The sequence below is a fragment of the Macaca nemestrina genome, chromosome 13 (assembly GCF_043159975.1).
Source record: "Macaca nemestrina isolate mMacNem1 chromosome 13, mMacNem.hap1, whole genome shotgun sequence".
In the NCBI taxonomy this organism is placed as follows: domain Eukaryota; kingdom Metazoa; phylum Chordata; class Mammalia; order Primates; family Cercopithecidae; genus Macaca; species Macaca nemestrina.
The window spans coordinates 114,069,921-114,083,492 of record NC_092137.1 but is presented as its reverse complement, the minus strand read 5'-3'; the positions used below and the strand labels follow the sequence as shown (position 1 = coordinate 114,083,492).

The window sequence follows — 13,572 nt, the reverse complement described above, 5'->3', positions numbered from 1 at the left end:
CTGGATAGAATTAAAAGGAAATTAACTTGGGGTTTAGGGTGGACTTTTTTGCCTTATTTTGCTTCTTAGTAACTGAAAGTGAAGTCTTAATAATCAGAATATTATTAATCCATCTCCATTTTTCTATTTTAAAGGCACAACATAGATTTTGGTTCCAGTTGGTATTACTTTAATGAGAGTAATGAATATTCCATGTGAAGGCAGCGTGTATGAAAGTGTGCTGGGAAAGTTCTAGGGGTCTTTTGTGTTTTGTTTCAGTTTTGAAGATTAAATGCAAGTTTAATTCTTTAATGAATATATAAGTCTGTCGATGCCCTTTCTTGAGGAAGCTATGGTTAAATTATTGTGTCAAATCATTGTATTTCATTCTGTCTCCAGTGTGGGGGTAGCACAGAGAGGTGGTGGGTAGGGCTGGGGGTGAATATGTGTGCTTTTCTTAAGCGACACTAGTTTTGGAACATGTAAGGATTCCAAAGGTTAATGTGGATTAAAATGCTATCTGCCATGAACTTTAGAAATTCAAATAAATGTGGTTGGTAAAAGAAGATCTGTGTTTTGATTACACGGAAATGCTTTTGTAGGCCTTTTCTTTCAGGTGAAGTAAACATCTTAAAAATAAGCACAATAAATATGTTTCTAAGCACGGTGCATTGTAATTGTAATTAGCTCTTCCTCCTTTATGAGGTTGCATGCATCAGATTACGTCTAATTACTCCCAAGCAGTTTGCTGGTTTCCTAGTTTTGTGAAAAGTCTCACAATACTTCTTTACAACCATAAAAACACTCATTTGCTTATACTGAGGCCTTTATGGGCAACTCGCTTTCTCTTTATTTGAGGGGAAAAATTAAAGGTGAGCATCATTAGGAATCTCTCTTTAAACCCAGCAATCTATGCACACTGCAAAGAATCAATGCCCAGTAGGCGAGCTGGAGTTCTACAATACATTCTTGCACTTACAGACTTCTCCTTGACCAGGTAGCTGGTAATGCCATAGAAATTGATTATTTGTGATATTCTTATCATTGTTTAAAACATCTCATTGCTTTTCCTCCACAGATTAGGATTTAGCTTGCCGGACACAGGATGACTAATGAAGGAAGTCCCTTAATTAGACAGATGTGTCCCAGAGCTCAAGGTGGTGTTGATAGGAAATCTGACCTGAATTGTGTCAAATTCTATTTCAATAGAATTTAAGGTCTCATTTTAGTAGAAATTAACATGGAACTGAGTTTTCTCTGACTCAAAAACTTCTTTTGATTAACTCTTTCAACCCTATAAAAAGTACTCAGGGTTTATAGCTTTACCTAGAACACTTAGACATTTTCAAATCCATTTTCCATAGATACATCTTAGCATTTTTATTTTGGTTAACATATGGAGGCATGTGACTTCAAATTCTATGGATGATCTTAAATGCCTAATATACAGGTTAACACAAGTTAAAACTAAATTAAAATAAAAAACAAAACTTTAGATACAAAGGACTAATTATCCAGAAAAAAAAAAGTAATCTTAAAGCAATAATCTAATAGTAGCTGCACTTAACCTCATGCATGTTTTTATCTAATTTTATAGTTCTGGATATTACTTGGTCTCCTGATTGGAGATATATCAATTCATAACCAAATATTGTTTCATATCCTTTTATGCCTTTAGACAAGCCATTTTGTTAGAGCAGCATATGCTTAAAAAACAACAACAAAAAAAGGCACAGTAATATGCTAAATTGGTGTCCAGATAATAGTTACTTTGAGTTCACCTTATTATAACACTCTGACAATTTTGGTTGAGCCAAACAAATCGTGGCTTCTGTCCTAATTGAAAATAGCTCTGTTGATCTCCCAACCTGAGCACACCCTGGGGGAGGACACTTAAGCCCTTGGTGAGCTCAAGTGAAAATTTTGTTCTTGCTAAAAACTACATGGACAAATCTTCAGGTAAGTTTTCCTAAAACATCCTGTCAGGCAAAGCCAGTCTGGTCTTTGTGAAAATGCCAAGTCTGCAAGCATCAATATGTTTCTCCTCATTGCACTGTTTCCTATGTAGTATACTGCTTTTTCAGAGCTCGGTTATTTCTGCAACTCCAGTTCCTTTGCACATGGTCTGTCGGCACTTAATAAGTATTTTCTGCATTTAATTGAAAAAAACTAAATTAAAAGAGTTTCATAATAATCACATTGGCATATCTTACCATCTCATAAAATTATTTGCTAAAGTAACTGTCTTCTGCCCGATTATACTGTAAGCCCTTTGAGAGTAGGGATTCCATCTTATTTATTTTTATATCACCAACATCTAACAGAGTTTCTAACATAAAGGTGCTGAGTGAGACTGGGGAATGAATCCCTGAGCGCGTGAAGAATGTGCTGGCCCGATAGCTAGTTCAGTCCCGACCTGAAGGAGAATGGGAACGTTTTCTTGAGGGTAGATGGTTGCATTAAGAATATAGAACTATGATATATTGAGAATGAATCATTTTCAGAGCCAAATACGATTTTTGGAGCCCATGGGATTGCACGTTATTTGTCAAAGATATGTTTAGGATCTGCAACCAAATAGGATAAGTTCACGCCTTCTCTCCAGCATATTCCAACTGGGTAAGCCCAGTTGGAATACAACTGGAGGAAGTTACCACCTCCTCCAGTTCTCTGTTCTCTTCCATTAAGTGAAGAAGATAAAATCTCCTCAAAGTTGCGAGTGAAGATTAAATAAGATTGAATATGGGCAACGCATAGATTATAAACACTATATACACGTTAGGTTTTTTCTTCTCTTCTGATTTTCAATGAACTGTAATCCCTGATTTTTATACTGAGAAATCGGGGACCCTGGACTTCATTAAAATGGTTTATTCTTATTTGTAACAAATTTTAAGTCTTTTATATTTTTCTATTATTTTGCTTAATTATTGCCTGGGCAGTCTTCCAGGATTATTTTTTTGTCTTATTTTCACACCCCTCATTTTCTATATGTTTATTTCCACAAGGGTAGACCCTGAATTTCAGCATCTGATAATGACCTATGTATCTGGGTAACTTTTATGACACAAAATGCAACATAAAGATTTGGTTTCATTCATCCCACATCTACACATCATTTGGGAGAAGGGAACTATGCATCATATCTTGTGAAATATGTTCTCTTCCAGAACTTTTTTTTTTTTTTGAGACGGAATCTCCCTGTGTTCCCCAGGCTAGAGTGCAGTGACGCAATCTCAGCTTACTGCAACCTCTACCTCCCAGGTTCAATCAATTCTGCTGCCTTAGCCTCCCAAGTAGCTGGGATTACAGGCAACCACCAAGCCCAGCTAATTTTTGTATTTTTAATAGAGAAGAGGTTTTGCCATGTTGGCCAGGCTGGTCTAGAACTCCTGACCTCAAGTGATCTGCCCACCTAGGCCTCCCAAAGGGCTGGGATTACAAACATGAGCCACTGTACCTGGCTCCCCCAGAATTTTTTGAGTCCCCATGTCTGGGAAATTGCTTATAAAAAATAAGCTACCAAGTTGTTCTTTAGGTTTTCAGAAGTCTTTTAGGAGGGCAGGAATCTCTGTCTCCCAAGCGTCTAGAACAGTGCCTGGCACACAGGAAGCACTCAGTAGACACTTGTTGAATGACAGCTGAAGGAATATTAAAAAAGAAAATCTAAGATATCTTTTCAAAATTCAAATAAAATTAAATGAACAAAAGCATATGTTACTTCCTTCCTTATGAAATGTATATTTCAACATTTAAACACTAGCAAAACTTAGACCCTATCATACCGAATTTCACAAAAAGTTAAAAGTAAGGGCCCAGTGTCAGCGCTTCTGAAGATGTAAAAAGTCCTTATGTAATCATAACCCTACACTGGAACAGAGCACAAAATTAATGGCAAGTATGATACATCAACTATTTATGTATGTATAATACATAAAATACGTACTATGCTAAATACATAATCTATACATAATAAGTTTATACCTAATAAAAATAAACAAAATAATAGCGGTTATATGGGCTCTGTGCTTTACAAATGTTAGTTCATTTCATCCTTGTTACAGCCCTGGTTTTACAGTCCCATTGCACCCGTGAGAAAACAGACTGAAAGATTTAGTCATTTGTCCCAGGAAGAAGTGGGGCCAGAATTTGAAACCTGGCAGTAGACTACACAGCTATGCAATACACCATGGAGTCTCACAGCCAAATGACAATGATAATAATAAAATAATATTTAAAAAAACATATGTGCTTATTTCTCTGTCTTCATTGTGAAAGACTATAGATGTGTCAACCCCACCATGGGTGCTGTGGCTTTATGAGCCCTGTCTTGCCACTAGAAGATGAGAACCCTCACTTGTCCATGTGCTTCATCTGCCTCTCTTGGAGCCATCCAGCCCGACGCGTGGGTCACCTTGACTATTCTGCCAACCTAAGACCCTCCTAGGTCCCTTTAAGCGATCTTCTGTTCTAAAACTGCCATCAACCACTGTCCCTTCCAAATACCTACCCCTAACATTTCCTCTGTTCTAATTTACCCCAATGTCCTCAGCTTCCAGTTGGAGGAACACTATTGTACTCTTTCTGCTGTGTCTCTAAAATAACCTATTATTGACAGCTGGGTTTTTTTTTTTCTATTGACTTGCTTAAACAATGTATTCACCTCTACTGGGGGCAAAGCTTTTAAAATTAATAAAATAATATGTTAGATTGTCTTGTTCACTAAAACCTTGTCCTGAAAACTGAAGTTATATTTCATGAGTTATCTAACCTGCATTGATGCATTTCAGGAAATGAAATGCCATCCCCATTTTCATAACTGTATGTGAAGGGAGACTCTGTATGATGCATCATGATGCTTATCCTCTGATTCCATTATCTGAAGGTGACAAAGCAGATGACCAAATACGCTCTTCAGTGCTGTGCATGATTTTTTCTTCCTCCACCCACCCTTTTCTCTTAAGGAATTTCATCCTTTGTATAGTTGGCCCATGTTCTTCCAATATAGAAACTGCTTTCTTCTGCCATGTGCGGTGGCTCACACCTGTAATCCCAGCACTTTGGGAGGCCAAGGTGGGTGAATCACAAGGTCAGGAGTTCAAGACCAGCCCTACATAGTGAAACCCCGTGTCTACTAAAAATACAAAAATTAGCCATGCGTGGTGGCAGGCTTCTGTAATCCCAGCTACTCAAGAGGCTAAGGCAGGAGAATGGCTTCAACCCGGGAGGCAGAGGTTGCAGTGAACTGAGATCGTGCCACTGTACTCCAGCCACAAAGCGAGATTCCGTGTCAAAAAAAAAAAAAAGAAATTGCTTTCTTCACATTTAAATCATGCCTAAAAACATTCAGTTTGCAACTTATACTTTTTTGGATTTTTAAAAAATTTTAATTTTAATTTTGTGGGTACATAGTAGGTGTGTATATTTGTGGGGTACATTAGATGTTTTGATACAGGTATGCAAGGAGTAATAATCACATTATGGAAAGTGGGGTACCCATCCCCTCAAGTATTTATCTTTTGGTTTACAAACAATCCAGTTATACTCTTCCAGTTATTTTAAAATGTACAATGAAATTATTATTGACACGCTATTGTGCCATCAAATACTAGGCCCTATTCATTCTTTCTGGTTTTTTTTTTTTTTTTGGTACCCATTTAACCATCTTCAACTCCCCCATAATCCCCCACTCTTTTCCCAGCCTCTGGTAACCATCCTTCTACTCTATGTCCATGAGTTTGTTTTGATTTTTAGATCCCACAAATAATTGAGAATATGTGATGTTTGCTTTCTGTGCCTGGCTTATTTCACTATAGCATAGTGATCTCCAGTTCCATCCATGTATGTTGCAAATGACAGCATCTCATTCTTTTTAATGGCTGAATTATACTCCATTGGGTATAACCGCTACATTTCTTTATTCATTCATCTTTTGATGGACACTTAGGCTGCTTCCAAATCTTACCTATTGTGAACAGTGCGGCAACACACATGGGAAATATCTCTTCCAATACTGATTTCCTTTCTTTTGGGTATATATCCAGCAGTGGGATTGCTGGATCATATGGTAGCTCTATTTTTAGTTTGTTGAGGAACCTCCCAACTGTTCTCCATAGTGGTTGTACTAATTTACATTCCCACGAACGGTGTAGTGGCAGGGGCTTCCCTTTTCTCCACAGCCTCCCCAGCATTTGTGATTGCCTGCCTTTTGGCTATAAGCCATTTTAACTGGAAAGAGATTATATCACATTTTGGTTTCGATTTGCATTTCTCTGATGATCAACGATGTTGAGCACCTTTTCATATACCTGTTTGCCATTTGTATACCTTATTTTGAGAAATGTCTATTTAAATCTTTTGCCAATTTTTAAATAAATTTATCAGATTATTTTCTGATAGAATTGTTTGAGCTCCTTATATATTCTGGTTATTAATCCCCTGTGAGATGGGTAGTTTGCAAATATTTTCTCCAGTTCTGTGGGTTCTCTCTTCATTTTGCTAATTGTTTCCTTTGCTGTGCAGAAGCTTTTTAACTTGATGTGACCCCATTTGTCCATTTTTGTTTTGGTTGCCTGTGCTTGTGGGGTTACTCAAGAAATTTTTGCCAGACCAATGTCCTGGAGAGTTTCCTCAATGTTTTCTTGCAGAAGTTTCAAAGTTTGAGCTCTTAGATCTAAGGCTTTAATTCATTTTGATTTGATTTTTGTAGATGGTGAGAGATAGGAGTCTAGTTTCATTCTACTACATATGGATATTCAGTTTTCCTACCATCATTTATTGAAGACACTCTTTCCCAGTGTATGTTCCTGGCACCTTTGTCAAAAATGAGTTTCCTGTAGGTGCGTGGATTTGTATCTGAGTTCTCTATTCTGTTCCATTGGTTTTTGTGTCTGGTTTTACGCCAGCACCATGCTGGTTTGGTTACTATAGCTGCGTAATATAACTTGAAGTCAGCTAATGTGATTCCTTCAGTTTTGTTCTTTTTGCTTAGGATAGCTCTTGCTATTCCGTGTCTTTCATGGTGCCACATAAATTTTAGGATTTTTTTTCTATTTCTGAATGAATGTCATTGGTACTTTGATAGAGATTGTACTGAATCTATAGATTGCTTTGGGTAATATGGACATTTTAATGACATGGATTATTCCAAACCATGAACATAAAATATCTTTACGTTTTTGATATCTTCTTCAATTTTGTTCATTAGTGTTTTATAGTTGTTATTATAGAGATTGTTCACTTCTTTGATTAATTCCTAATTTTATTTGTGGCTATTATTAATGGGATTACTTTTATTGTTTTGGTTTTTGTTTTTTGAGATGGAGTCTTGTACTGTCGCCCAGGCTGGAGTGCAGTGGCGCAATCTTGGCTCACTGCAGCCTCCGCCTCCCGAGTTCAAGTGATTCTCCTGCCTTAGGCTCCTGAGTAGCTGGGATTACAGGCGCCCACGGCCACACCCAGCTAATTTTTTGTATTTTTAGTAGAGATGGGGTTTCACTATGTTGGTCAGTTGGTCTCAAACTCCTGACCTTGCGATCTACCCTCCTCGACCTACCAAAGTGCTGGGATTACAGGCGTGAGCCACTGCGCCCGGCCGGGATTACTTTTATTTCTTTTTCAGATTGTTCACTGTTGGCATATAGAAATGCTATTGATTTTTGTATGTTGATTTTGTATCCTGCAACTTCACTGAATGTGTTTATCAGTCCTAATAGATTTTTTATGGTGACTTTAGTTTTTTTCAAATACAAGATCATATCATCTACAAAAAGGATAGTTTGACTTCCTTCTTTCTAATTTGGATGCCCTTTATTTCTCTTGTCTGATTACTCCAGCTAGGACTTCCAGGACTATGTTGAATAACAGTGGACATCCTTGTTATGTTCCAAATCTTAGAGGACAGGATTTCGGTTTTTCCCCATTCTTGTTACTTGTTATTGGTCTGTTCAGATTTTGTATGTTTTCATGGCTCAATCCTGGTAGGTTGTATGTCTCTAGGAATTTGTCCATTTCTTCTGGACTTTTCAGTTTATTGACATATAGTTGCTCATAATAGCCTCTGATGATCCTTTGAATTTCTGCAGTATCGGTTGTGATGTCTCCCTTTTCATATCTGATTTTATTTATTTGGATCTTCTTGTTTTTTCTTAGTCTGGCTAAAGGTTTGTCAATTTTGTTGAACTTTTCAAGAAAACCAATTTTTGCTTGCATTGATCATTTGTATTGTTTTCTTTATTCCAATTTCATGTATTTCTGCTCTGATCTTTATTATTTCGTATCCTCTACTAATTATGGGTTTGGTTTGCTCTTGCTTTTCTAGTTCTTTAAGATGCATCATTGGATTATTTATTTAAAGTTTTTCTCTTTTTTTGATGTAGGCACTTATAGCTATAAACTACTTAGTATTGCTTTTGCTGTAGCCCATAGGTTTTGGTATGTTGTATTTCCATTACCATTTGTTTCAAAAAATTTTTCAATTTCCTTCTTAATTTCTTCATTGACCCACTGGTCATTCAGGAGCATATTGTTTGATTTCCACGTATTCGTATAGTTTCCAAAATTTTTCTTGTTATTGGTCTCTAGTTTTATTCCATTGTGGTCAGAGAAGATGCTTGATACTATTTGAGGTTTTTTTTTAAATGTTATAAGACTTATTTTATGACCAAACATATGCTCTATCCTTGAGAATGATCTATGTGCTGAGGAAATGAATGTGTAGACTGTAGCTGTTGGATGAAATGTTCTGTAAATATCTGTAAGGTTCATTTGGTCTATAGTACAGAACAAGTCCAGTGTTTCTTTGTTGATTTTCTCTCTAGAAGATCTGTCCAGTGCTGCAGGTAGGGTGTTGAAGCCTCCAGCTATTACTGTATTGGGGCCTATCTCTCTCTTTAGCTCAAATAGTAATTGTTATGTCCTCTTGCTGAATTGACTCCTTTATCATTATATAGTGACCTTCTTGCTCTCTTCTTACAGTTTTTATCTCAAAATCTATTTTATCTGATATAAGTATAGCTACTGCTGCTTTTTATTGGTTTCCATTGGCATAGAACATATTTTTCCATCCCTTTATTTTCAAGCTGTATGTATCTTTGCAGGTGAAGTGTGTTTCCTATAAGCAACTGATAATTGGTTCTTCTTGTTGTTATCATTTATCCATTCAGCCACTCTGTCTTTTTGTTGTTGTTGTTGAGATGGAGTTTCACTCTTGTTGCCCAGGCTGGAGTGCAATGGCACGATCTCAGCTCACTGAAACTTTCGCCACGTGGGTTCAAGCAATTCTCCTGCTTCAGCCGCCAGAGTAGCTGGGATTACAGGCACCCACCACCATGCCCAGCTAATTTTTATATTTTTTAGTAGAGACGGGGTTTCACCGTGTTGGCCATGCTAGTCTTGAACTCCTGACCTCAGGTGATCCGGCCACCTCGGCCTCCCAAAGTGCTGAGATTACAGGCATGAGCCACTGTGCCCGGCCCACTCTGTCTTTTGATTGGAGAGTTTAGTCCATTCACATTCAATGTTATTATTGATAAGTAATGACTTACTCCTGCCATTTTGTTATGTGTTTTCTGGTTGTTTTGTGGTCTATTCATCCTTCTTTCTTTCTTTCCTTTTTTCCTTGCAGTGAAGATGATTTTCTCAGGTTATATGATTTTGTTTCTTGCTTTTCATTTTTTGTGTACCTGCTGTATGTTTTTTGGTGTTAGTTGCCATGAGGTTTGCCAATACTATCTTGTAACCCATTATTTTAAGCTGATAACAACTAAACACTGTTTACATAAACAAACACATGAGCAAAAAGAAAAGTATTAATGAAGATTCTATGCCTTAGGTTCATACTTCTGCTTTTTAACTTTTTGTTGTTTCTATTTATATCTTACTATGTCTTGAAACGTTGTTGTAGTTATGATTTTTGATTGGTTCTTCTTTTGTCTTTCTACTTAAGATAAGAGTACTTAGGCTGGGCACGGTGGCTCATGCCTGTAATCCCAGCACTTTGGGAGGCCGAGGGGGGCAGATCATGAGGTCAGGAGATCGAGACCATCCTGGCTAACACAGTGAAATCCCGTCTCTACTAAAAATACAAAAAATTAGCCGGGCGCGGTGGCGGGCGCCTGTAGTCCCAGCTACTCTGGAGGCTGAGGCAGGAGAATAGCGTGAACCCGGGAGGCGGAGTTTGCAGTGAGCCGAGATCGTGCCACTGCACTCTAGCCTGGGCAACAGAGCGAGACTCCATCTCAAAAAAAAAAAAAAAAAAAGATAAGAGTACTTTACACACTATAGTTACAGTGTTATAATATTCAGTGTTTTTCTGTGTGCTTACTATTATCAGTGAGTTTTGCACCTTCAGATTATTTCTTACTGTGGCCGGATCACCTGAGGTCAGGAGTTCAAGACTAGCATGGCCAACATGATGAAACCCTGTCTCTACTAAAAAATTCATTAACGTCTTTTTCTTTCTGACTGAAATACTCCCTTTAGCATTTCTTATAGGACAGGTCTGGTGTTGATGAAATTCTTCAGCTTTTATTTGTCTGGGAAAATCTTCATTTCTTCTTCATGTTTGAAAGATATTTTCACCGGATATACTATTCTAGGGTAAAAGCTGTTTCTCTTCAGCACTTTAGATATGTCATGCCACTTTCTCCTGGCCTAAAACAGTTCCACCGAAATGTCTGCTGCCAGATGTATTGGAGTGAATCTATAGGTTATTTATTTATTTTTTCTTATTGCTTTTAGGATCCTTTCTGCATATTGACCTTTGGGAGTTTGATTATTAAATGCCTTTAGGTTAAATCTGCTTGGTGTTCTATAACCATCTTGTACTGGGACACCGATATCCTTCTCTAAGTTTGGGAAGATTTCTGTTATTATCCCTTTGAAGAACACCTGTCTTTTTCTCTATCTCCTCTTTAAAGCCAATAAGTCTTAGATTTGCCCTTTTGAGGCTTTCTAGATCCTGTAGACATGCTTCATTTTTTTAACTTTTTTTTTGTCTTTTCTGACTGTGTATTTTCAAATAGCCCATCTTCAAACTCACTAATTCTTTCTTCTGCTTGATCAAGTCTGCTACTAAAAAACTCTGATGCATTCTTCAGTATGCATATTGCATTTTTCAGCTCCAAAATTTCTGCTTGATTCTTTTTTAATTATTTCAACCTCTTTGTTAAATTTATCTGATAGAAATCTGAATTCCTTCCCTCTGATACCTTGAATTTAATTGAGTTTTCTCAAAACAGCTATTTCAAATTATCTGCCTGAAAGGTTACTTATTTCAGAGTCTCGGGGCCTTGCGAGAACATAATCCATAACCTGGGAGTGGTTACAGCAGGCTCTGGGCAAGACTCGGTGCTGTACTGGCTTCAAATGTCACCCAGCATAGTTCTAGTGGTGGTGGCCACATGGTGCTTGTGTCCCTCCACCCCCAGCTTCAGGTGGCTCAGCACAGACCGTGAGAGAGAGATTGCATTTGTTTCAGAGAAAGTAAGGGGAAAAAACCAAGAGTTTCTGCCTGTTAATCCAGAGAATTCTTTCAGATCTTGTCCAAGATTGGTCTCTGGTGCCTTGTTTAGTTCATTTGATGAGGTCATGTTTTCCTGGATGGCCTTGATACATGTAGATGTTCACCTGGGGATTTGATGAGTTTGGTATTTATTGTAGTCTTCACAGTCTAGGCTTGTTTGAACCTGTCCTTCTTGGGAAGACTTTTCAGATATTCAAAAAGACACAGGTGTTGTGATCTAAGCTGTATCTGATTTAGGGACATCCTAAGCCCAGTAATTCTGTAGCTCTTGCAGACTCGTAGAAGAATCAACCTTGATTGTCTTGGACAAGATCTAAAAGAATTATCTGTATTACCGGGCAGACTCTTTTCTTCTCTTACTTTCTCCCAAACAAATGGAGTCTCTCTCTCTCTCACTGTCTGCTCAGCCACCTGAAGCTGGGGGTGGAGTGAGACCAGCACCCTGTGGCCACCACCACTAGGACTATGTTGGGTCACGTTTGAAGCCAACATAGCACTGAGTCTTGTCCAGGGCCTCCTATAACCATTCCCAGGCTCAAAGCCCTGGGGCTCTACAATCAGCAGGTGGTAAAGCCATCTGGGCTTATGTCTTTCCCTTCAGGCTGGTGAGATCTCCTAGACCCCAGGTGGGTCCAGAGGTGCCACCAGGGAGTCAGGGGCTAGAATCAAAACCTTTAGAAATCTATCTGGTGTTCTATTGTACTGTGGTGGAACTGGCACTGAAACCAAAAGATACAGTCTTTCTCATTCTTCCCTCCTCCTTCCAAAAGCAAAGGGGTCTCTACCTATGGCCACTGTCACCACAGGCCCACAGGGATACTGCCAGACTACCACTGATGTTCCCTTATGACCCAAAAGGCCTTCAGTCAGCTTGTGGTGAAGGCTGCCTGGTCTGGAACTCACCCTTCAGGGCAATGGGCTCCCCTCTGGCCCAGGGCAGGTCCAGAAATGCTGTCCAAGAGTCAAGACCTGGAATCAAAGAACACAAGAGCCTACTTGGTGCTCTATCCCCCTGTGACCGAGTTGCTACCACAGGTGCAAGACAAGGACCCCTTTACTTTTCCTTCTGCCTTTCTCAAATGGAAAGAGTCTCGCCCCATAGCCACCACAGCTGGGAATGTACTGAGTCTCACCTGAAGCCAGCAAGTCTCTGAGGCTCACCCAAGGCCCTTGACATGGTACCTGAGTGTCACTGCTGGTTATTCAAGGCCCAAGGGCTCTTCAGTTAACAGGTGATGAATGCTGCCAAGACTGGGTCCTTCCCTTCAAGGCAGTAGGTTCTCTTCTGGCCTAGGATGTGTCTATGTGTCTAGAAATGTCATCCAGGAGCTAGGGCCTGGAAAGGGGCCTCGTGACTCTAACCAGTGCCCTATCCTGCTGTGGCTGAGCTGGTACCCAAGATGCAAGATGAAGCCTTCCTCAATCTTCCCTCTCCTCTCCTCAAGCAGAGGGAAGTGGTATCTTTTAGAGCTATGAGCTGTGCAGCTTGAGGCTAGGGGAACGGTGATGCCAGCATTCCTTAGCTGCCCCAGCTGGTGTATCAGTAGGTCACGTGCCCCCTAGTCCACTGTCTATTGATCCAGTTCAGCACGAGGGCACTCCTAGGTGTTGCAGTCCCTGTGGCCCAGACTGTCTTTCAAGTTTATTTGCAGCCACAGAGCCCTTTAGCCCACAGTAGCAAGGCTTGTGGGAACTCAATTTCAGACCACTGGAATTGGTGATTCCGCTTTGTGTAGGGCTGGTTTCAATACTTCCTCCTTGGATGAGCCTCAGTTGAGTATGGCCCAGTTTTGTCTTCTGTTATAATAAGGCAGCATTGAGATTAATGCCTCACAGTTGCTGTGCTGTCCCTCTTCCCAGCACACAGAAACACTCTGCACCATGCTACTACTGTCGAGGGATGGGTGAAGGGTAGCACTCGTGATCCAAGACTCTTTTCTACCTCTACCTCTTCTGTGCCTCTTTCAGTAATAGAGAGTTAAAACCAGATACTGTGACTGTTCACCTGATTTTTCGTTCTTATGAAGGTGCTTTATTTTGTAGATAGTTGTTAAGTTGGTGTAATTGCC

At 39.3% G+C, this 13,572-nt stretch overlaps 1 protein-coding gene across 1 annotated transcript in view; it reads right to left on the bottom strand.

Annotated features, from left to right (window-relative positions):
* LOC139357744 (uncharacterized) overlaps positions 1–13,572 on the bottom strand; it is an 89,733-nt gene that overhangs the window by 48,459 nt on the left and 27,702 nt on the right. Inside the window, exon 4 of the mRNA XM_071076116.1 lies at positions 12,407–12,472. Coding sequence (XP_070932217.1) covers positions 12,407–12,472 — 66 coding nt within the window. The remainder of the gene's footprint in view (positions 1–12,406; positions 12,473–13,572) is intronic.